The sequence below is a fragment of the Scyliorhinus torazame genome, chromosome 7, assembly GCF_047496885.1.
Source record: "Scyliorhinus torazame isolate Kashiwa2021f chromosome 7, sScyTor2.1, whole genome shotgun sequence".
NCBI classification, from domain to species: Eukaryota; Metazoa; Chordata; class Chondrichthyes; order Carcharhiniformes; family Scyliorhinidae; genus Scyliorhinus; species Scyliorhinus torazame.
In genome coordinates this window covers 175,699,787-175,724,465 of record NC_092713.1, presented here as the reverse complement: position 1 = coordinate 175,724,465, position 24,679 = coordinate 175,699,787, and the positions used below count along the sequence as shown (strand labels likewise).

Here is a 24,679-nt window from a genome sequence, read left to right as displayed (position 1 = left end):
CAGTTTGTGCCTTGGGTATGGGGTTGGTTTTCTCAGTTTGTGCCTTGGGTGTGGGATTGGTTTTCTCAGTTTGTGCCATGGGTGTGGGGTTGGTTTTCTCAGTTTGTGCCTTGGGTGTGGGGTTGGTTTTCTCAGTTTGTGCCTTGGGTATGGGATTGGTTTTCTCAGTTTGTGCCTTGGATGTGGGGTTGGTTTTCTCAGTATGTGCCTTGGGTGTGGGGTTGGTTTTCTCAGTTTGTGCCTTGGGTGTGGTGTTGGTTTTCTCAGTATGTGCCTTGGGTATGGGGTTGGTTTTCTCAGCTTGTACCTTGGGTGTGGTGTTGGTTTTCTCAGTTGGTGCATCGAGCGTGATATTAGTTTTCTCAGTGGATAGAGTTCATAGAAGAGTTCATAGAACATTACAGCGCAGTACAGGCCCTTCGGCCCTCGATGTTGCGCTGACCTGTGAAACCACTCTAAAGCCCATCTACACTATTCCCTTATCGTCCATATGTCTATCCAATGACCATTTGAAAGCCCTTAGTGTTGGCGAGTCCACTACTGTTGCAGGCAGGGCATTCCACGTCCTTACTAACCTGTGAGTCAAGAACCTCCTCGGACATCTGTCTTATACCTATCTCCCCTCAATTTAAAGCTATGTCCCCTCGTGCTAGACATCACCATCCGAGGAAAAAGGCTCTCACTGTCCACTCTATCCAATCCTCTGAACATCTTGTATGCCTCAATTAAGTCACCTCTTAACCTTCGTCTCTCTAACGAAAACAGCCTCAAGTCCCTCAGCCTTTCGTCATAAGATCTTCCCTCCATACCAAGCAACATTCTGGTAAATCTCCTCTGCACCCTTTCCAATGCTTCCACATCCTTCCTATAATGCGGCGACCAGAATTGCACGCAATACTCCAAATGCGGCCGCACCAGAGTTTAGTACAGCTGCAACATGACCTCATGGCTCCGAAACTCAATCCTCTACCAATAAAAGCTAACACACCGTACGCCTTCTTCACAACCCTCTCAACCTGGGTGGCAACTTTCAGGGATCTATGTTCATGGACACCGAGATCTCTCTGCTCATCCACACTGCCAAGAATCTTACCATTAGCCCAGTACTCTGTCTTCCTGTTATTCCTTCCAAAATGAATCACCTCACACTTTTCTGCATTAAACTCCATTTGCCACCTCTCAGCCCAGCGCTGCAGCTTATCTATGTCCCTCTGTAACTTGTAACATCCGTCCGCACTGTCCACAACTCCACCGACTTTAGTGTCATCTGCAAATGTACTCACCCATCCTTCTACGTCCTCCTCCAGGTCATTTATAAAAATGACAAACAGCAGTGGCCCCAAAACAGATCCTTGTGGTACACCACTAGTAACTGGACTCCAGTCTGAACATTTCCCATCAACCACCACCCTTTGTCTTCTTCCAGCTAGCCAATTTCTGATCCAAACTGCTAAATCACCCTGAATCCCATGCCTCCGTATTTTCTGCAGTAGCCTACCGTGGGGAACCTTATCAAACGCTTTACTGAAATCCATATACACCTCATCAACTGCTTTACCCTCATCCACCTGTTTGGTCACCTTCTCAAAGAACTCAATAAGGTTTGTGAGGCACGACCTACCCTTCACAAAACCGTGTTGACTATCTGTAATCAAATTATTCCTTTCCAGATGATTATACATCCTATCTCTTCTGAACCTTTCCAAGATTTTGCCCACAACAGAAGTAAGGCTCACTGGTCTATAGTTACCTGGGTTGTCTCTACTCCCCTTCTTGAACAAGGGGACAACATTTGCTATGTCGGAGACATGGATAGAGCAGGGACAGGAATGGTTGTTGCAGGTGCTGGGATTTAGATATTTCAGTAAACTCAGGGAAGGTGGTAAAAGAGGGGGAGGGGTGGCATTGTTAGTCAAGGACAGTATTACGGTGGCAGAAAGGACATTTGATGAGGACTCGTCTACTGAGGTAGTATGGGCTGAGGTTAGAAACAGGAAAGGAGAGGTCACCCTGTTAGGGGTTTTCTATAGGCCTCTGAAAAGTTTTCTATAGGCCTCCGAAAAGTTCCAGAGATGTAGAGGAGAGGATTGCAAAGATGATTCTGGATAGGAGCGAAAGCAACAGGGTAGTTGTTATGGGGGACATTAACTTTCCAAATATTGACTGGAAACGCTATAGTTCGAGTACATTAGATGGGTCCGTTTTTGTCCAATGTGTGCAGGAGGGTTTCCTGACACAGTATGTAGATAGGCCAACGAGAGGCGAGGCCATATTGGATTTGGTACTGGGTAATGAACCAGGACAGGTGTTAGATTTGGAGGTAGGTGAGCACTTTGGTGATAGTGACCACAATTCGATTAAGTTTACTTTAGTGATGGAAAGGGATAGGTATATACCGCAGGGCAAGAGTTATATCTGCGGGAAAGGCAATTATGATGCGATGAGGCAAGACTTAGGATACATCGGATGGAGGGGAAAACTGCAGGGGATGGGCACAATGGAAATGTGGAGCTTGTTCAAGGAACAGCTGCTGCGTGCCCTTGATAAGTATGTACCTGTCAGGCACGGAGGAAGTGGTCGAGTGAGGGAACCGTGGTTTACTAAAGCAGTCGAAACACTTGTCAAGAGGAAGAAGGAGACTATGTAAAGATGAGACATGAAGGTTCAGTAAGGGCGCTCGAGAATTACAAGTTAGCTAGGAAGGACCTAAAGAGAGAGCTAAGAAGAACCAGGAGGGGACATGAGATGTCTTTGGCAAGTAGGATCAAGGATAACCCTTAAGCTTTCTATAGATATGTCAGGAATAAAAGAATGACTAGGGTAAGAGTAGGGCCAGTCGAGGACAGTAGTGGGAAGTTGTGCTTGGAGTCCGAGGAGATAGGAGAGGTGCTAAATGAATATTTTTCATCAGTATTCACACAGGAAAAAGACAATGTTGTCGAGGAGAATACTGAGATCCAGGCTACTAGACTAGAAGGGCTTGAGGTTCATAAGGAGGAGGTGTTAGCAATTCTGGAAAGTGTGAAAATAGATAAGTCACCTGGGCCGGATGGGAATTATCCTAGGATTCTCTGGGAAGCTAGGGAGGAGATTGCTGAGGTGTGGGGTAGATTTTCTCAGTGGAGCCTCGGGTGTGGTGTAGGTTTTCTCAGTGGAGCCTCGGGTGTGGGGTAGGTTTTCTCAATGAAGCCACGGGTGTGGGGATGGTTTTCTCAGTGGGTGCATCCGGTGTGTGGTTGGGTTTCTCAGAGGGAGAATCGGGATTGTAATTGGTTTTCTCAGTGGGTGCCACCGGCGTGGGATTAGTTTTCTCGGTGGGAGCCATGGGTATGCCGTTGGTTTCTCAGTGGGTGTCTCCCGTGTGGGGTTTGTTTTCTTAGTTCGTGCCTCGGGTATGGGGATGGGTTTCTCAATGGCTGCATCCGATGGAGGGTTGGGTTTCTCAGAGGGAGACTCGGGTTTGTGATTGGGTTTCTCAGTGGATTCCTCGGGCATGGGATTGGTTTTCTCAGTGGATGCCTCGGTCATGGGATTGGTTTCCTCAGTGGATGCCTCGGACATGCGATTGGCTTTCTCAGTGGATGCCTCAGGTTTGTGATTGGTTTTCTCAGTGGATGCCTCGGGCATCGGATTGGTTTTCTCAGTGGGTGACTTGGGTGTGGTTTTGGATTTCTTCATGAAAGTCTTGGGTATGGGTTTGATTTACTCAGTAGATGCTCTGGGTGTGTGATCGGTTTTCTCGGTGGATGCCTCTAGTGTGGGGTCGGTTTCTCAGTGGATGTCTCCGGCTTGGGGTTGGTTTTCACAGTGGGTGTCACGGGTGTGGGCCTTGTTTTCTCAGTGGGTGCCTTGGTCATGGGGTTGGTTTTCGCAGTAGGTGTATCAGGCATGGGATTAGTTTTCTCAGTTTGTGCCTTGTGTCTGGGGTTGTTTTTCTCAGTAGGTGTATCAGGCATGGGATTAGTTTTCTCAGTTTGTGCCTTGTGTCTGGGGTTGTTTTTCTCAGTAGGTGTATCAGGCGTGGAATTAGTTTTCTCAGTGGCGCCTCGGGTTTGGGATTAATTTTCTCAGTGGGAGCCCGGGTGTGGGTTTTATTTTCTCAGTGGGTGCCTCAGATGTGAGATTGGTTTTCTCAGTGGAATGCGACGGGTGTGGGGTCGGGTTTCTCAGTGGGTGTCTCGGATGTGGGGTCGGGTTTCTCAGTGGGTGCCTCGGGTGTAGAGTTGGTTTTCACAGTGGGTGTCTCGGGGTGTGGTTGGTTTTCACAGTAGGTGTCGATTGGGAGGGGTTGGTTTTCTCAGTGGGTGCCGAGGGTGTGGGTTTCGATTTCTCACTGGGTGCCTCTGGTGTGGGATTGGTTTTCTCAGACTGTGCCTCTGGTGTGGGATTGGTTTTCTGAGTGGATGCCTCAGGCTTGGGATTGGTTTTCTCAGTGGTCCCTCGGGTGTGTTGATTGGTTTTTCTCAGTGGATGCCTCGGGTGTGGGGTAGGGTTTCTCAGTGGGTCTCTCGGGTGTGGGCTTGGTTTTCTCAGTGGGTTTCTCGGATGTGGGGTTGGTTTTCTCAGTTGAAGCCTTGGGTGTGCGATTGGTTTTCTCAGTGGACGCCTCGGGCCTGGTATTAGTTTTCCCAGTCAGTGCCTCAGATGTGGCATTGGTGTTCTCAGTAGGTGGTTCAGGTTTGGGATTTGTTTCATCAGTGGATAGAACAAAAGAACAAAGAAAATTACAGCACAGGAACAGGCCCTTTGGTCCTCCCAGCCTGCGCCGATCCAGATCCTTTATCTAAACCTGTCGCCTATTTTCCAAGGATTTACTTCCCCCTGTTCCCCGCCCGTTCATATATCTCTCTAGATGCATCTTAAATGATGCTGTGGTGCCCGTCTCTACCACCTCCGCTGCCAAACCGTTCCAGGCACCCACCACCCTCAGCGTAAAAACCTTTCTAGGCACATCTCCCTTAAACCTTCCCCCTCTCACCTCAAAATCATGACCCCTTGTAATTGACACCCCCACTCTTGGAAAAAGCTTGTTGCTATCCACCCTGTCCATTCCTCTCATAATTTTGTAGACCTCAATCAGGTCCCCCGTCAACCTCCGTCTTTCCAACGAAAACAATCCTAATCTACTCAACCTTTCTTCATAGCTAGCCCCCTCCATACCAGTCAACATCCTGGGGAACCTCCTCTGCACCCTCTCTAAAGGATCCACATCCTTCTGGTAATGTGGCGACCAGAACTGCACACAGTATTCCAAATGTGGCCTAACCAAAGTCCTATACAACTGTAACATGACCTGCCAACTCTTGTACTCAATACCCCGTCCGATGAATGCAAGCATGCTGTATGCCTTCTTGACCACTCTATCGACCTGCGTTGCCACCTTCAGGGTACAATGGACCTGAACACCCAGATCTCTCTGTACATCAATTTTCCCCAGGACGCTTCCATTGACCTTATATTCCGCTCTTGAATTGGATCTTCCAAAATGCATCACCTCGCATTTGCCAGGATTGAACTCCATCTGCTATTCCTCTGCTCAACTCTCCAATCTATCTATATTTTGCTGTATTCTCTGACAGTCCCCTTTGCTATCTGCAACTCCACCAATCTTAGTATCATCTGCAAACTTGCTAATCTGACCACCTATACCTTCGTCCAGATCATTTATGTATATCACAAACAACAGTGGTCCGAGCACAGATCCTTGTGGAACACCACTAGTCACCTTTCTCCATTTTGAGACACTCCCTTCCACCACTACTCTCTGTCTCCTGTTGCCCAGTCAGTTCTTTATCCATCTAGCTAGTACACCCTGAACCCCATACGACTTCACTTTTTCCATCAACTTGCCATGGGAAACTTTATCAAATGCCTTACTGAAGTCCATGTATATGACATCTACAGCCATTTCCTCATCAATTAACTTTGGCACTTCCTCAAAGAATTCTATTAGGTTTGTAAGACATGACCTTCCCTGCACAAAACCATTCTGCCTATCACTGATAAGTCTTTTTTCTTCCAGATGTGAATAGATCCTATCCCTCAGTATCTTCTCCAACAGTTTGCCTACCACTGATGTCAAGCTCACAGGTCTATAATTCCCTGGATTATCCCTGCTACCCTTCTTAAACAAAGGGACAACATTAGCAATTCTCCAGTCCTCCGGGACCTCACCCGTGCTCAAGGATGCTGCAAAGATATCTGTTAAGGCCCCAGCTATTTCTTCCCTCGCTTCTCTCAGTAACCTGGGATAGATCCCATCCGTACCTGGGGACTTGTCCACCTTAATGCCTTTTAGAATACCCAAAACTTCCCCCTTCCTTATGCCGACTTGACCTAGAGTATTTAAACATCCATCCCTAACCTCAACATCCGTCATGTCCCTCTCCTTGGTGAATACTCATTAAGAATCTCACCCATTTCCTCTGACTCCACACATAAATTCCCTCTTTTGTCTTTGAGTGGACTAATCCTTTCTCTAGTTACCCTTTTGATCCTTATATACGAATAAAAGGCTTTGGGATTTTCCTTAACCCTGTTAGCCAAAGATATTTCATGACCCCTTTTAGCCCTCTTTATTGCGTGTTTGAGATTTGTCCTACTTTCTCGATATTCCTCCAAAGCTTCATCAGTTTTAAGTCACCTAGATCTTATGTATGCTTCCTTTTTCATCTTAGCTAGTGTCTCAATTCTACCCGTCACCCATGGTTCCCTAATCTTGCCATTTCTATCCCTCATTTTCACAGGGACATGTCTGTCCTGCACTCTAATCAACCTTTCCTTAAAAGACTCCCACATTTCAAATGAGAATTTACCCTTAAACAGCTGCTCCCAATCCACATTCCCTAGCTCCTGCTGAATTTTGTTACACTTGGCCTTTCCCCAATTTAACACACTTCCTTTAGGACCACTCTCATCTTTGTCCATGAGTATTCTAAAACTTACGGAATTGTGATCGCTATTCCCAAAGTAATCACCGACTGAAACTTCAACCACCTGGCTGGGATCATTCCCCAATACCAGGTCCAGTATGGCCCCTTCCCGAGTTGGACTATTTACATACTGCTCTAAAAAAACTCTCCTGGATGCTCTTTACAAATTCTGCTCCATCTACGCCTCCAACACCACCGGATGCCTCGGGTTTGGGATTAATTTTCTTGCAGGATGCCTTGGGTATGGGATTGGCTTTCTCTGGATGCCTTGGGCATGGGATTGGCTTTCTCTGAATGCCTCGGGGGTGGGATTGGTTTTCTGAGTGGATTTCTCGAGTGTGGGGTTTGATTTCTCAGTGGGTGCCTCGGGTGTGGGGTCGGGTTTCTCAGTGGGTGTCATGGGTGTGGAGTTGGTTTTCTCAGTGGATGCGTCAGGTGTGGGATTGATTTTCACAGTGTGTGTCTCGGGGGGTGGGGTTGGTTTTCAGAGGGCGTGTCTAGGGGTTGGGGTTGGTTTTCTCAATGGATGTCTCGGCTGGGTTTGGATTTCTCAGTGGGTGTCTTGGGTGTGGAGTTGGTTTTCTCAGTGGATGCATCGGGTGTGGGATTCGTTTTCTCAGAGGGTGACTCTGGTTTGGTGTTGGTTTTCTCAGAGGGTGACTCGGGTTGGTGATTGTATTCTCAGTGGATGCTTCATGCTTGTGATCAGCTTTCTTGCTGGATGCCTCTGGCGTGGGATTGGTTTTCTCAGTGGATCCCTCGGGCATGGGATTACGTTTCTCAACGGGTGCCTCAGGTGTGGGGTTGGTTTTCTCAGTGGGTCTCTTGGGTGTGGGCTTGGTTATCTCAGCGGATGCATCGGGCGTGGGGTTGGTTTTCTCAGTGGATGCCTCGGGCTTGGGATTAGTTTTCTCAGTGGATGCCTCAGGCTTGGGATTGGTTTTCTCAGTCTATGCCTCGGACGTGGGATTAGTTTTCTCAGTCTGTGCCTCTGGCTTGGGATTAGTTTTCTCAGTGGATGCCTCGGGCTTGGGGTTGGTTGTCTCAGTGGATGCCTCGGGCTTGGGATTGGTTGTCTAAGTGGTGCCTCGGGTGTGGGATTAATTTTCTCAGTGGATGCCTCGGGTGTGGGGTCGGGTTTCTTAGTGGGTTTCTCGGATGTGGGGTTGGTTTTCTCAGTTGAAGCCTTGCGTGTGAGATTGTTTTTCTCAGTGGGTGCCTCGGGTGTAGAGTTGGTTTTCTCAGTAGGTGTCTTGGGTGTGTGGTTGGATTTCTCAGTGGATGCCTCGGGCGTGAGGTTGGTTTTCTCAGTGTTTGCCTCGGGCGTGAGGTTGTTTTCTCAGTGGATGCCTCGGGTGTGGGGTCAGGGTTCTCAGTGGGAACATCAGTGTGGGGTCGCGTTAGGACCTCGGGTGTAGGATTGGGTTTCTCAGTGGAATCATCGTGTGCAGTTACGTTTTTCAGTGGCCCCTTCGAGTGTGGGATTTGTTTTCCCTCAGTGGGTGTCTTTATGTTCCAAGGCCTGGGGTTCATGACCCAGGGTTACACCAGCAAGGCCCAGAGTATGAGGAGATCTCACGGAGGTAACTTGCACGACTGAGGGTCCACCACAGAAGACTGCTGTGTGGAGATGAGTAAAAGACAATGCCGTTCACATCTGACGCGCAGTGGTAGCCGTGTGTACCCTCTACAAGATGCACTGCAGGAACTCACCAAGGTTCCTTAGGCAGCACTTTCCAAACCTAATATGGCTACCGTCTGGAGGGGCAGCAGACCACATGGGAGCACCACCACCTGCAAGCTCCCTTCCCAACACTCCATCCTGACTTAGAAAGATATTACCGTTGTTGCACTGTCGCTGGGTCAAAATCCTGGATCTGCCTCCCAAACAGCACCGTGGGTGCACCTTTGCGTTTAGTAGATACTGAGATGTGTCTCTGATGATTGCAGCGACCATTATGGCTGCAGGTCTTGTGCTGCCACTGAAGGCAACTCATAGAATCACGGAATCTATGGCACGGGGACAGGCCCTTCGGCCCAAACTGGTCCATGCCACCCAAAAAGCCCATCTCAGCTAACCCCATTTGCCTGCATTTGACCCATATCCCTCTAAACCTTTCCTATGCATGGATCTGTCCAAGTTCTTTTAAATGTTGTCAATGTCCCTGCCTCAACCACTTCCTCCAAGGAGTACCACATACCAACCACCCTCTGTGTAAAATAGTTGCTCCTCAAGTTCCCATTAATTATTTCCCCTCTTAACTTAAACCTATGCCCTCTAGTACTCGATTCTCCAAACTTGGGAAAAAGACGGAGTGCATTCACCCTATCCATGTTCTCATAATCTTATACACATCTATAAGATCACCCCTCAGTCCCCCTACGCGCCACAGAAAAAAGTCCTAGCCTGCCCAATCTCCCTATAACTCAGTCTCTTGAGTCCGAGCAACATCCTTGTAAATCTCTTCTGCACTCTCTCCAGTTTAATAACATCTTCCCTACAGCAAGGCGACCAAAACTGAACACAATACTCCAGGTCCGGCCTCACCAACGTCCGATACAATTGCAACATAACTTCCCAACTTTTCTCCTCAATGCCTTGACTGATGAAGGCCAGCATGTCAAAAGCCTTATTTACTGTCCTATCTACCTGTGACTCCAGCTTTAGAGAACCGTGCACCTAAACTCCAAGGTCCCTCTGGTCCATGATACTCCCTGAGGTCCTACCATTCACTGCAAAAAATTAATTTTGAAAAACAATTAGAGCTAACCCTCCCAAGGCTATTGAGTTATCTTTGCATCCCCAGCATGTGTGCAATACTTGTTTCCAATGGTTTCATCATCTGATTCTGATTCAATGAATGCCTGTTCTCCAGCAGCACCCCCAAGTACCAGAAACCTGGGCTGTCACTGCATGTCAGTGAGGTGTTCCCCAGAATGTGACCCCGAGCCTAATCTAGTTTGACGACCCACTTGAGTGTGTGTCTCTACGCTGGAGGCGGGTGCAGATGAATGCAATAATGGCTCTTCATTTGATGCATCCTCCTGTGAGGTGGCCTGGGGTCTGGGCTTATGATTGGTCTGGAGCATTGTCTGGGCCTGCGAGTCATTCACTGTGATTATCAGGATGTCAACTCGTGAAGGGCTCAACCATACTGGCTTTCTGGGAGAGACCCATCTCACCTCCTCCACAGGAACGATCTTTGTCTTCACCCACCAGCCTGTCAGCATTCTTCTCAAAGTAGGTGAGCTCATGGATGGCTGCTGTCCCTCCTTCTGCCTTGGATATCACCCTGTTGCGGGGGAAATTTGCATATGTCCGTGTGCTCACCCTAACTTGAAGGTGTACCTCAGCAAGAGACCCTAGCTGTTCACCCTAACTTGAAGGTGGTTTGTGGAGGAGCTGTTGTCAAGTGACACTTAAACCCGAAACACTTCTTAAGTGTTTCCCTCCCTACCCCCTCCTCTAACCAAAAAAACAACAACCGCTGTTAAGATCAAGAGGAAGGCTCGAGGGTAGGTAGAAGTCGAAAGAAGTTGAACCATGACATCACAGCCTGCAGGTAAGGGACTGGCTGGTGACTGGTAAGTAGTTTTTCTTTTATTTTCCCTCAGGTGTTTTCGAGCGGGGCACAGAGGTTGCTGAGTGAGTGCTTGCTAAGAAGGGGAGTGAATAACAGGTAAGCTCTTTCTTTTTCTTTTTTTTATCTAGAGGAGATGGCAGGGAAGGTAGTGCAATGTTCCTCCTGCAGAATGTTTGAGGTGGGAGACGCCGTCAGTGTCCCTGCTGATTTCATCTGTGGGAAGTGCACCCATCTCCAGCTCCTCAGAAACCGCGTTAGGGAACTGGAGCTGGATGCACTTCGGATCATTCGGGAGGCAGAGGTGGTCATAGATAGAAGCTTCAGGGATGTAGTTACTCCGAAGAATAAAGATAGATGGGTGACGGTGAGATGGGTTGGAAGGAAGCAGTCAGTACAGGGACCCCCTGTGGTCGTTCCCCTTAGTAACGAGTATACCGCTTTGGATACTGTTGGGGGGGGACGGGGGGGGGACTTACCAGGGGTAAGCCACGGGGTACAGGTCTCTGGCACAGAGTCTGTTCCTGTTGTTCAGAAGGGAAGGGGGGAGAGGAGTAGAGCATTAGTCATTGGAGACTCCATAGTTAGGGGGATAGATAGGAGATTCTGTGGGAACGAGAGAGACTCGCGGTTGGTGTGTTGCCTCCCAGGTGCCAGGGTGCGTGATGTCTCGGATCGTGTTTTCGGGATCCTTAAGGGGGAGGGGGAGCAGCCCCAAGTCGTGGTCCACATAGGTACCAACGACATGGGTAGGAAAAGGGATAGGGATGTAAGGCAGGAATTTAGGGAGCTAGGGTGGAAACTTAGATCTAGGACAAACAGAGTTATTATCTCTGGGTTGTTACCTGTGCCACGTGATAGCGAGACGAGGAATAGGGAGAGAGAGGAGTTGAACACGTGGCTACAGGGATGGTGCAGGAGGGAGGCTTTCTGATTTCTGGACAATTGGGGCTCATTCTGGGGTCGGTGCGACGTCTACAAACGGGATGGTCTACACCTGGACCAGAGGCGTACCAGTATCCTTGGGGGTGAAATTTGCTAATGCTCTTCGGGAGGGTTTAAACTAGTTCAGCAGGGGCTTGGGAAACCTGAATTGTACCAGTATACAGGAGGGTGAGAGTAGTGAGGTCATGAGTAAGGTTTCAAAGTTGCAGGGGTGTACCGGCAGGCAGGAAGGTGGTTTAAAGTGTGTCTTCTGCAATGCCAGGAGCATCTGGAATAAGGTGGGTGAACTTGCGGCATGGGTTGGCACCTGGGACTTCGATGTTGTGGCCATTTCGGAGACATGGATAGAGCAGGGGCAGGAATGGTTGTTGCAGGCAACGGGATTTACATATTTCAGTAAGCTCAGGGAAGGTGGTAGAATAGGGGGAGGGGTGGCATTGTTAGTCAAGGACAGTATTACGGTGGCAGAAAGGACATTTGATGAGGACTCGTCTACTGAGGTAGTATGGGCTGAGGTTAGAAACAGGAAAGGAGAGGTCACCCTGTTAGGGGTTTTCTATAGGCCTCCGAAAAGTTCCAGAGATGTAGAGGAAAGGATTGCAAAGATGATTCTGGATAGGAGGGAAAGCAACAGGGTAGTTGTTATGGGGGACTTTAACTTTCCAAATATTGACTGGAAACGCTATAGTTTGAGTACTTTAGATGGGTCTGTTTTTGTCCAATGTGTGCAGGAGGGTTTCCTGACAACAGTATGTAGATAGGCCAATGAGAAGCGAGGCCATATTGGATTTGGTACTGGGTAATGAAGCAGGACAGGTGTTAGATTTGGAGGTAGGTGAGCACTTTGGTGATAGTGACCACAATTCGATTAAGTTTACTTTAGTGATGGAAAGGGATAGGTATATACCGCAGGGCAAGAGTTATATCTGGGGGAAAGGCAATTATGATGCGATGAGGCAAGACTTAGGATGCATCGGATGGAGAGGAAAACTGCAGGGTATGGGCACAGTGGAAATGTGGAGCTTGTTCAAGGAACAGCTACTGCGTGTCCTTGATAAGTATCTCCCTGTCAGGCAGGGAGGAAGTGGTCGGGCAAGGGAACCGTGGTTTACTAAAGCAGTCGAAACACTTGTCAAGAGGAAGAAGGAGGCTTGTATAAAGATGAGACATGAAGGTTCAGTTAGGACGCTCGAGAGTTACAAGTTAGCTAGGAAGGACCTAAAGAGAGAGCTAAGATGAGCCAGGTAGGGACATGAGAAGTCTTTGGCAGGTAGGATCAAGGATAACCCTAAAGCTTTCTATAGATACGTCAGGAATAAACGAATGACTAGGGTCAGAGTAGGGCCAGTCAAGGACAGTAGTGGGAAGTTGTGCTTGGAGTCCGAGGAGATAGGAGAGGTGCTAAATGAATATTATTCGTCAGTATTCACACAGGAAAAAGACAGTGTTGTCGAGGAGAATACTGAGATTCAGGCTACTAGACTAGAAGGGCTTGAGGTTCATAAGGAAGAGGTGTTAGCAATTCTGGAAAGTATGAAAATAGGATAAGTCCCCTGGGCCGGATGGGATTTATCCTAGGATTCTCTGGGAAGCTAGGAAGGAGATTGCTGAGCCTTTGGCTTTGATCTTGAAGTCATCTTTGTCTACAGGAATAGTGCCAGAAGACTGGAGGATAGCAAATGTTGTCGCCTTGTTCAAGAAGGGGAGTAGAGACAACCCAGGTAACTATAGACCAGTGAGCCTTACTTCTGTTGTGGGCAAAATCTTAGAAAGGTTTATAAGAGATAGGATGTATAATCATCTGGAAACGAATAATTTGATTGGAGATAGTCAACACGGTTTTGTGAAGGGCAGGTCGTGCCTCACAAACCTTATTGAGTTCCTTGAGAAGGTGACCAAACAGGTGGCTGAAGGTAAAGCAGTTGATGTGGTGTATATGGATTTCAGTAAAGCATTTGATAAGGTTCCCCACGGTAGGCTACTGCTGAAAATACGGAGGCATGGGATTCAGGGTGATTTAGCAGTTTTGGATCAGAAATTAGCCAGCTGGAAGAAGACAAAATGTGGTGGTTATTGGGAAATGTTCAGACTGGAGTCCAGTTACTAGTGGTGTACCACAAGGATCTGTTTTGGGGCCACTGCTGTTTGTCATTTTTATAAATGACCTGGAGGAGGGCGTAGAAGGATGGGTGAGTAAATTTGCAGATGACATTAAAGTCGGTGGAGTTGTGGACAGTGCGGAAGGATGTTACAAGTTACAGAGGGACATAGATAAGCTGCAGCGCTGGGCTGAGAGGTGGCAAATGGAGTTTAATGCAGAAAAGTGTGAGGTGACTCATTTTGGAAGGAATAACAGGAAGACAGACTACTGGGCTAATGGTAAGATTCTTGGCAGTGTGGATGAGCAGAGAGATCTTGGTGTCCATGTAAATAGATTCCTGAAAGTTGCCACCCAGGTTGAGAGGGTTGTTAAGAAGGCGTACGGTGTGTTAGCTTTTATTGGTAGAGGGATTGAGTTTCCGAGCCATGAGGTCATGTTGCGCTGTACAAAACTCTGGTGCGGCCGCATTTGGAGTATTGCGTGCATTGGAAAGGGTGCAGAGGACATTTACCAGAATGTTTCCTGGTATGGAGGGGAAGATCTTATGAGGAAAGGCTGAGGGACTTGAGGCTGTTTTCGTTAGAGAGAAGAAGGTTAAGAGGTGACTTAATTGAGGCATACAAGATGATCAAAGGATTGGATAGGGTGGACAGTGAGAGCCTTTTTCCTCAGATGGTGATGTCTAGCACGAGGGGACATAGCTTTAAATTGAGGGGAGATAGATATACGACAGATGTCAGAGGTAGGTTCTTTACTCAGAGAGTAGTAAGGGCGTGGAATGCCCTGCCTGCAACAGTAGTGGTCTCGCCAACACTAAGGGCATTCAAATGGTCATTGGATAGACATATGGACAATAAGGGAATAGTGTAGATGAACTTTAGAATGATTTCACAGGTCGGCGCAACATCGAGGGCCGAAGGGACTGTACTGCGCTGTAATGTTCTATGTTCCAGTTATGGGCAAGATTGGGCTGGATGTGAGATAAATGAAACATGGTGAGGAAAAATGGTGGAGAGGTTAGGAAGCTTGGATAGGCCTGCTGTGTGTGCTGAACTGTCTCCAGTAAAGGTTGTAGACGGAGTTTGTGCAGCTTGATAGATGAGATGCTGGTGACCATGTGTCTGTGAGACAATCCGTGCTGACATGCTCCCAGCTGATACTACGAATGAAGTGGAATCCTTTAAATTCCAGATGGCATTATGACAGTGAGATTGGTGAGAGCTGAAGATTGACTTACCCTGGCGAATCTGATCAGAACTTTCATCCACTTCCTGCACTGGATGGCATTTCTCAGACAGGAGCCTAATGAGCTGACCTCACTCGCATCCTTTACCTCCCAGGCCAGCGAGGTGAGGCTGGTGGGCCTCCTAGAGCCATCCCTTGAGTAGAGGGGATTCCAGTGATGACAGCATCCCCGGATGAGAGGAAGTCATTGCTGAAGCAGGGCAGCTGTTTTTCTTCGATGGAGCCAGGTTCTGCACACAGCGAGCCTGCTGAGTGTAATGTATGTGTTTGGGTGGCATTTGAGTTTGGTGCCTGGACCTTCAACCCCATGACCTTAGGGAGTATCGTGGAACAGAGGGGCAAACAGTGGCGCAAACAAATCAATGCCCACCTTGCCATGTGATTCAGATCACTACTCATTGCTGCACAATTAATAAGTTTTCAAGTGTTAAATTGGGTGCGATTTCCCACATCACTGTGGGAAATGTGCCACAAAACACACCCATCACTGTACTTCATCCCCAAAACAGAAAATTCCACCCTATGGGTTTGCCTGGAGCTATGATTCCAAATTCCACAATTTTGATTCACCATCAGAGGATGTAAGTAACCCTGATTTCTCAGGAGGTATTCGCGGAGTTCACTCATGATGATGGAATAAAATTCCTCAGCTTTTAGCAATTTCTGAAAGAATGCTAAAGGGCAGACTTCAACATTTGGAGAAGCAGGAAAAAGAGGGCAAGGTTTTATAGATGGGAGGTGCATGCAAATCTGAGAGCCACCAACAATTGCAGATTTGAGGGGAAAACATAGCCCTTCCTTTAGGATGTGGAGATGCCGGCGTTGGACTGGGGTGAGCACAGTACGAAGTCTTACAACACCAGGTTAAAGTCCAACAGGTTTGTTTCGATGTCACTAGCTTTCGGAGCGCTGCTCCTTCCTCAGGTGAATGAAGAGGTCTGTTCCAGAAACACATATATAGACAAATTCAAAGATGCCAAACAATGCTAGGAATGCGAGCATTAGCAGGTGATTAAATCTTTACAGATCCAGAGATGGGGTAACCCCAGGTTAAAGAGGTGTGAATTGTACCAAGCCAGGACAGTTGGTAGGATTTTGCAGGCCAGGTGGTGGGGGATGAATGTAATGCGACATGAATCCCAGGTCCTGGTTGAGGCCGCACTCATGAGTGCGGAACTTGGCTATAAGTTTCTGCTCGGCGATTCTGCGTTGTCGCGGGTCCTGAAGGCCGCCTTGGAGAACGCTTACCCGGAGATCAGAGGCTGAATGCCCTTGACTGCTGAAGTGTTCCCCGACTGGAAGGGAACATTCCTGCCTGGTGATTGTTGCGCGATGTCCATTCATTCGTTGTCGCAGCGTCTGCATGGTCTCGCCAATGTATCACGCTTCGGGACATCCTTTCCTGCAGCGTATGAGGTAGACAACGTTGGCCGAGTCGCACGAGTATGTACCGCGTACCTGGTGGGTGGTGTTCTCACGTGTAATAGTGGTATCCATGTCGATGATCTGGCACGTCTTGCAGAGATTGCCATGACAGGGTTGTGTGGTGTCGTGGTCACTGTTCTGAAGACTGGGTGTTTGCTGCACACAATGGTTCGTTTGAGGTTGCGCGGTTGTTTGAAGGCAAGTAGTGGGGGTGTGGGGATGACCTTGGCAAGATGTTTAGGATTCATTGCTTTCTCATAACCCAGCCCCTGACAGTCCCATTATTCCATTCACCCTCTCTCATCACGACCATCGCCTCTTTTCCTTTGAACCATTCATTCTTCATTCTGTACTGACTGCTTTTCACTTCCAAGGATGGGTGCTGAGAGGCCTGGATCAGTTTACTGGGACTAAACGGACAAACCTTTCAAAAAGCCGTGCATGAGAGGATAAATGACACGATAGGTTTAATGTGAGAGGGGAGAGATACAAAAGACACCAGAGGGGAAATCTTTTCACACAGAGAGTCAAATATCTGGAACAGGTTGGCAGAGGTAGAGGCGGATAATTTTTTTCCTTTAAAAAACAGTTGGACAATTACATGAGCAGGGTGGGTATAGAGGGATATGAGCCAAATGCGGGCAAGTGGGACTAGCTTAGTGATAGAAACTGGGTGGCATGGACAAACTGAGCCGATGGACCTGCTTCCATGCTGTAAAACATCTATTACTCTATGAGCATTTCCTTGACACTTTGTGATGTGTATCAGACTGAATAATGAGTAGTGGTTTGTTAATGTTGTTGCTAAATTGTTTCAGGTGACATCAGCCAGAAGACAACATGGCATCGAATTTCCATATTCAGACCTGGGCTGAGAGATTTGGCTTATCAGTATGTGAAGAAGGGGTACGTGGAGTCACACTATATTCACAGAGCACTTTGTGTCATGTCTGTCTTGAGCTGAGGTTGGTTATCAGATGTTGGAAAATGTTCACTCTGTTTCCATGTCACCAGCAATCAATGAATAGACAGAATCACAGAATAGTTGAATAGTTACAGCACAGGAGGAGGGCCATTTGGTCTGTCATGTCTTTACTGTCTCTCCAAAGGAGCCAGTGTCATTACACCTCCTTCATCCTGTAACCCTGCACATACTTTCTTCTTGCATAATAAACCAACTCCCTCTTGAGTGCCTGCATTGAACCAACTTCTACTGTATTCCAAATTCAAACCACTCGCTGCATGAAAACAGTTTTCCTCGTATCTCCATTGTTTCTATTACCAATTATCTTAAATCTGTGCCCTCTGGCTGTTGTTCCTTCCACCAATAAGAACAGTTTCTCTCTCTCTACTCTGTCCACAACCCTCGTGATTTTGAACATCTCAATCGACTCTCCTCTCAAACTCCTCTTCACCAATACCAACTTCTCCAATCCAATGACATAGCTGAAGCTCCTCAGCCCTTGAATCAATCTCGTGAATCTTTTCTGCACTGTCTATAAAGCCCAGAACATGGATTATTTAGGAGAAAACCATGCTTAACTAACTTTCCGGGGTTTGTTGAGGCGTTAACAGAGAAGGTTGATAAAGGCAATGCTGCTAATGTAGTGTATGTATATTCTCAAAACACATATGATACAGTATCACACAACAGACTTGCGAGCAAAATTCTAACTCATGGAATAAAGGGAAAGTAGGGACTTGGGTAAGAAATTGGCTGAGTGACAGGAAACTGAGAGTCCGTGAGAAATAGTTGTTTATCAGTTTGAAGGAAGGTTTGTAGTGGAGTTCCCCAGGGACCGGTGTTGGGACCCTTGCTCGTCCTGATAAATATTAATGACTTAGACTAGGGTGTTCAGGGCATGGTTTCAAAATTTGCAGATGATATGAAAATTGAAAACATTGTCAACTGTGATGAGGATAGTCGTGAACTTCATTGGACATAGACATGTTGGTGGATTGGTCAGACAAGAGACCTCGATGTATATGTACATAATTAGTTGCATATGGCAGCGCATGTTGAGAGCAGTTAATGAAGCATTTAGCATCCTAGGTTTAATTAATAGAGGCATTGAAAACACGAGTAAGGAGTGGCTCAGGGCATTCTGGGGAGGGAAGGTGAACAGCCAGTGGTCGTGGTACACGTTGGTACCTAAGACATAGAACATAGAACAATACAGCGCAGTACAGGCCCTTCGGCCCACGATGTTGCACCGAAACAAAAGCCATCTAACCTACACTATGCCATTATCATCCATATGTTTATCCAATAAACTTTTAAATGCCCTCAATGTTGGCGAGTTCACTACTGTAGCAGGTAGGGCATTCCACGGCCTCACTACTCTTTGCGTAAAGAACCTACCTCTGACCTCTGTCCTATATCTATTACCCCTCAGTTTAAAGCTATGTCCCCTCGTGCCAGCCATTTCCATCCGCGGGAGAAGGCTCTCACTGTCCACCCTATCCAACCCCCTGATCATTTTGTATGCCTCTATTAAGTCTCCTCTTAACCTTCTTCTCTCCAACGAAAACAACCTCAAGTCCATCAGCCTTTCCTCATAAGATTTTCCCTCCATACCAGGCAACATCCTGGTAAATCTCCTCTGCACCCGCTCCAAAGCCTCCACGTCCTTCCTATAATGCGGTGACCAGAACTGTACGCATACTCCAAATGCGGCCGTACCAGAGTTCTGTACAGCTGCAACATGACCTCCTGACTCCGGAACTCAATCCCTCTACCAATAAAGGCCAACACTCCATAGGCCTTCTTCACAACCCTATCAACCTGGGTGGCAACTTTCAGGGATCTATGTACATGGACACCTAGATCCCTCTGCTCATCCACACTTTCAAGAACTTTACCATTAACCAAATATTCCGCATTCCTGTTATTCCTTCCAAAGTGAATCACCTCACACTTCTCTACATTAAACTCCATTTGCCACCTCTCAGCCCAGCTCTGCAGCTTATCTATATCCCTCTGTAACCTGCTACATCCTTCCACACTATCGACAACACCACCGACTTTAGTATCGTCTGCAAATTTACTCACCCACCCTTCTGCGCCTTCCTCTAGGTCATTGATAAAAATGACAAACAGCAACGGCCCCAGAACAGATCCTTGTGGTACTCCACTTGTGACTGAGCTCCATTCTGAACATTTCCCATCTTCTTTCAGCTAGCCAATTTCTGATCCACATCTCTAAATCACCCTCAATCCCCAGCCTCCGTATTTTCTGCAATAGCCTACCATGGGGAACCTTATCAAACGCTTTGCTGAAATCCATATACACCACATCAACTGCTCTACCCTCGTCTACCTGTTCAGTCACCTTCTCAAAGAACTCGATAAGGTTTGTGAAGCATGACCTACCCTTCACAAAGCCATGCTGACTATCGCTGATCATATTATTCCTATCTAGATGATTATAAATCTTGTCTCTTATAATCCCCTCCAAGACTTTACCCACTACAGACGTGAGGCTCACCGGTCTATAGTTGCCGGGGTTGTCTCTGCTCCCCTTTTTGAACAAAGGGACCACATTTGCTATCCTCCGGTCCTCTGGCACTATTCCTGTAGCCAATGATGACATAAAAATCAAAGCCAAAGGTCCAGCAATCTCTTCCCTGGCCTCCCAGAGAATCCTAGGATAAATCCCATCAGGTCCCGGGGACTTATCTATTTTCAGCCTGTCCAGAATTGCCAACACCTCTTCCCTACGTACCTCAATGCCATCTAATCTATTAGCCTGGGGCTCAGCATTCTCCTCCATAACATTATCTTTTTCCTGAGTGAATACTGACGAAAAATATTCATTTAGTATCTCGCCTATCTCTTCAGACTCCACACAGAACTTCCCATCCCTGTCCTTGACTGGTCCTACACTTTCCCTAGACATTCGCTTATTCCTGACATACCTATAGAAAGCTTTTGGGTTTTCCTTGATCCTTCCTGCCAAATACTTCTCATGTCCCCTCCTTGCTCGTCTTAGCTCTCGCTTTAGATCCTTCCTCGCTACCTTGTAACTATCCATCGCCCCAACTGAAACTTCACACCTCATCTTCACATAGGCCTCCTTCTTCCTCTTAACAAGAGATTCCACTTCTTTGGTAAACCACGGTTCCCTCGCTCGGCGCCTTCCTCCCTGCCTGACCGGTACATACTTATCAAGAACATGCAGTAGCTGATCCTTGAACAAGCTCCACTTATCCAGTGTGCCCAACACTTGCAGCCTACTTCTCCACCTTACCCCCCCCAAGTCACGTCTAATGGCATCATAATTGCCCTTCCCCCAGCTATAACTCTTGCCCTGCGGTGTATACTTATCCCTTTCCATCATTAACATAAACGTCACCGAATTGTGGTCACTGTCCCCAAAGTGCTCTCCTACCTCCAAATCCAACACCTGGCCTGGTTCATTACCCAAAACCAAATCCAATGTGGCCTCGCCTCTTGTTGGCCTGTCAACAAACTGTGTCAGGAAACCCTCCTGCACACACTGTACAAAAAACAACCCATCTAATGTACTCGAACTATATCTTTTCTAGTCAATATTTGGAAAGTTAAAGTCTCCCATAATAACTACCCTGTTACTTTCACTCTTATCCAGGATCATCTTCGCCATCCTTTCCTCTACATCCCTAGAACTATTTGGAGGCCTATAGAAGACTCCCAACAGTGTGACCTCTCCTTTCATGTTTCTAACCTCAGCCCATACTACCTCGGAAGATGAGTCCCCATCTAGCATCCTCTCAGCCACCGTAATACTGCTCTTGACTAGCAGCGCCACACCTCCCCCTCTTTTGCCTCCTTCTCTGAGCTTACTAAAACACCTAAACCCCGGAACCTGCAACATCCATTCCTGTCCCTGCTCTATCCATGTCTCCGAAATGGCCACAACATCGAAGTCCCAGGTACCAACCCATGCTGCCAGTTCCCTACCTTATTTCGTATACTCCTGGCATTGAAGTAGACACACTTCAAACCACCTACCTGAACACTGGCCCCCTCCTGCGACGTCAAATCTGAGCTCCTGACCTCTATACTCTCATTCTCCCTTACCCTAAAACTACAATCCAGGTTCCCATGCCCCTGCTGCATTAGTTTAAACCCCCCCAAAGAGCACTAACAAATCTCCCCCCCAGGATATTTGTGCCCCTCAGGTTCAGATGTAGACCATCCTGTCTGTAGAGGTCCCACCTTCCCCAGAAAGAGCCCCAGTTATCCAGAAATCTGAATCCCTCCCGCCTGCACCATCCCTGTAGCCACGTGTTTAATTGCTCTCTCTCCCTATTCCTCATCTCAGTATCACGTGGCACGGGCAACAACCCAGAGATAACAACTCTGTTTGTTCTAGTTCTGAGCTACCATCCTAACTCCCTGAAAGCCTGCCTGACATCCTTATCCCCTTTCCTACCTATGTCGTTAGTGCCAATGTGGACCACGACTTGGGGCTGCTCCCCCTCCCCCTTAAGGACCCGGAAAACACGATCCGAGACATCACGTACCCTTGCACCTGGGAGGCAACATACCAAACGTGAGTCTCTCACGCTCCCACAAAATCTGTGCCCCTGACTATCGAGTCCCCAATTACTAATGCTCTGCTCCTCTCCCCCCTTCCCTTCTGAGCAACAGGGACAGACTCCGTGCCAGAGGCCCGTACCCCATGGCTTACCCCTGTTAAGTCGTCCCCCCCACAAGTATCCAAAGCGGTATACTTGTTTCTCAGGGGAACGACCGCGGGGGATCCCTGCACTGACTGCTTTTTCCCAGTCCCTCTTACAGTTACCCATCTATCTCCAATCTTTGGTGTAACTAATTCCCTGAAGCTGCTATCTATGACCCCCTCTGCCTCCCGAATGATCCAAAGTTCTTCCAACTCCAGCTCCAGTTCCCTAACTCGGTCTTGGAGGAGCTGGAGATGGCAGCACTTCCTGCAGGTAAAATCAGCAGGGACACTAACGGCATCCCTCACCTCAAACATCCTGCAGGAGGAACATTGCACTCCCTTCCCTGCCATAGGTAAACTAAAGGATGAGGACTTACAAGCTGAGCACAGGAAGTTAGGATATAAACTAAAAGGTAGGTCCTCAAAAGTAGTAATCTCAGGATTACTCCCAGTTCCATGCTTTAGAGAGAGCAGGAACAGGGAGATAGATCAGATGAATGCGTGGCTGGAGAGGTGGTGTAGCTAGCAAGGGTTCAGATTCATGAGGCACTGGGACCAGTTCGGGGGAAGGTGGGACCTGTACAAACTGGACGGGTTGCACCTGGGCGGTGCATGGACCAATGTCCTTGCAGCAGCTTTTGCTAGTTCTGTAGGGGAGTATTTAAACTAGAGTGGCAGGGGGATGGGACTCCAGGAGTAGGATCAGATAGGTCAAAATCTGATTGGGAAAATGGGGAGATAACATTAGCTAGTGAGGTAGAAGATGTTGTGATAGACTTGGAATTACAGGAGAAGCAAAGTTGAAAAAGTCTGCAGCAAGGGAGAATGGTGGGGTTGAACTGTTTATATTTCAATGCAAGGAGTATTACAAACAAGATAGGTGAGTTAAGGGCACAAGTAGACACATGGCAACATGATGTTATTGCGATAACAGAAACCTGGCTAAAGGAGGAGCAAATTTGGCAATTCAATATCCCTGGATACAGAGTTTTCAGGCAGGATAGACTGAGAGATAAGAAAGGATTGGGATTAGCACTGATGGTTAAAGAATCAATTCCAATTGTGAGAAGGGATGATATACTAAATGGGTCAACAAACGAGGCTTTATGGGTTGAACTTAGAAATATTAAAGGGGCGGTCACACTACTGGGAGTACACCACAGACCCCAAAATTATGAAAGGCAGATAGGTGAGCAAAATGTAGGCAAATTTCTGCCTTTAAGAACAAGGGGGTGATAATAGTAGGAGACTTTTAACTATCCCAATATAAACCGGGTTTCAAACAATATATGGGGAACTGAGGAAGAAAGATTCATGCAGTGTGTCCAGGAAAATCGTTTCAACCAATTAGTAACAACCAACAAGAGGAGATGCAATTCTGAACCTAGCCTTGAAGAATGAAGAAGGGCAAGTGGGTGAAGTGATAGTTGGCGACCATATTGGGGATAGTGATCCCATTTCAGTTATCTGGACTCGAAACGTGAGCTCGTTTCTCTCCCTACAGATGCTGCCAGACCTGCTGATATTTTCCAGAATTTTCTCTTTGGTTGCAGATTCCAGCATCCACAATAATTTGCTTTTATTGGGCAATGTGGTGAACTGGATAAAAGGTTGGCTGAGTGACAGGAAACAAAGAATAATGGTCAATGGCTGCCCTTGGAATTGGAAAGCTGTTTCAAGTGGTGTTTCACAGGGCTTGGTGTTGGGACCCTTACTGTTTGTGTTATATATTAATGATTTGGACATTAACATGGGAGCACAATTGGGAAATTTGCAGACCACGCAAATATTGGCCGAGTGGTGGACAGTGTAGAGGACAGCTGCGATCTCCAGAATGACATAGATGGATTGGTGGAGAAGGCGATAAAGTGGCAGATGGAATTTAACACAGAGAAGTGTGAGGTCATGCATTTAGGGAGGTCAAACTAGAAATGGGAATATACGAAGAGGGGTAGATGAAGTGAGAAGTCTTGGCATGCAAGTACACAGGTTCCTAAAGACAACAGTTCAAGTAAACAAAGTTGTTAAGAAAGCATATGAAATGCTCTCCTTCACTGGCAGAGGTATAGAATATAAAAGGATATAATGTTGGAATTGTATAAAGCACTGGTGAGGCCACAACTGGAGTTTTGTGCAGTTTTGGTCACCACATTATCGGAAGGGTGTAATTATGAGGGGAAGAGGTAGATTGGACAGGATAAAATTGTTTCCCTTGGTGGAGAATTCTAAAACCATGGGACATAAATTCAAGATAAGTGGCAGAAGGTGCAGAGGGGACATGAGGAAGAACGTTTTTATGCAGAGGGCAGTGGGAGTCTGGAATTCTCTGCCCGAGTTGGTAGTGGAGGCAGAGACCCTAAATTATTTTTTTTAAGTACCTGGATTTGCACTTTAAGTGCTCTAAGCTGAAGGGCTATGGACTGGGTGCATGAAGGTGGGATTAGAAAGGGCACCTGGGTGTTCGCGGGCCAGCACGGACAATATGGGCCAAATGGCCTCCTCTGTGTCGTAACTTTTCTAATGATTCCATATTAAACTTGTATAAGATACTGGTTAGGCCTCATTTGGAGACTTGTCCAGTTCTTGGCACCATTCTTTACGAAGGATGTGACGGCATTGGAAGGAGTATAGAGGAGATTCACAAGAATGATTCTAGGGATAAACAACTGTAGCTATGAGGGTAGATTGGAGAGGTTGGGACTGTTTTCCTTGGAGTAAAGAGGGCTGAGAGGAGATTTGATAGAGGTTTTCAAGATCCTGAGGGGTAAATAGTGAAAAACT

At 47.2% G+C, this 24,679-nt stretch overlaps 1 protein-coding gene across 1 annotated transcript in view; it reads left to right on the top strand.

The window, feature by feature from the left end:
• Positions 1 to 24,679, top strand: part of ssbp1 (single-stranded DNA binding protein 1) — a 292,709-nt gene that overhangs the window by 250,426 nt on the left and 17,604 nt on the right. The window contains exon 5 of the mRNA XM_072511820.1: positions 17,048 to 17,135. Within this exon, the coding sequence (XP_072367921.1) occupies positions 17,048 to 17,135 (88 nt within the window). The remainder of the gene's footprint in view (positions 1 to 17,047; positions 17,136 to 24,679) is intronic.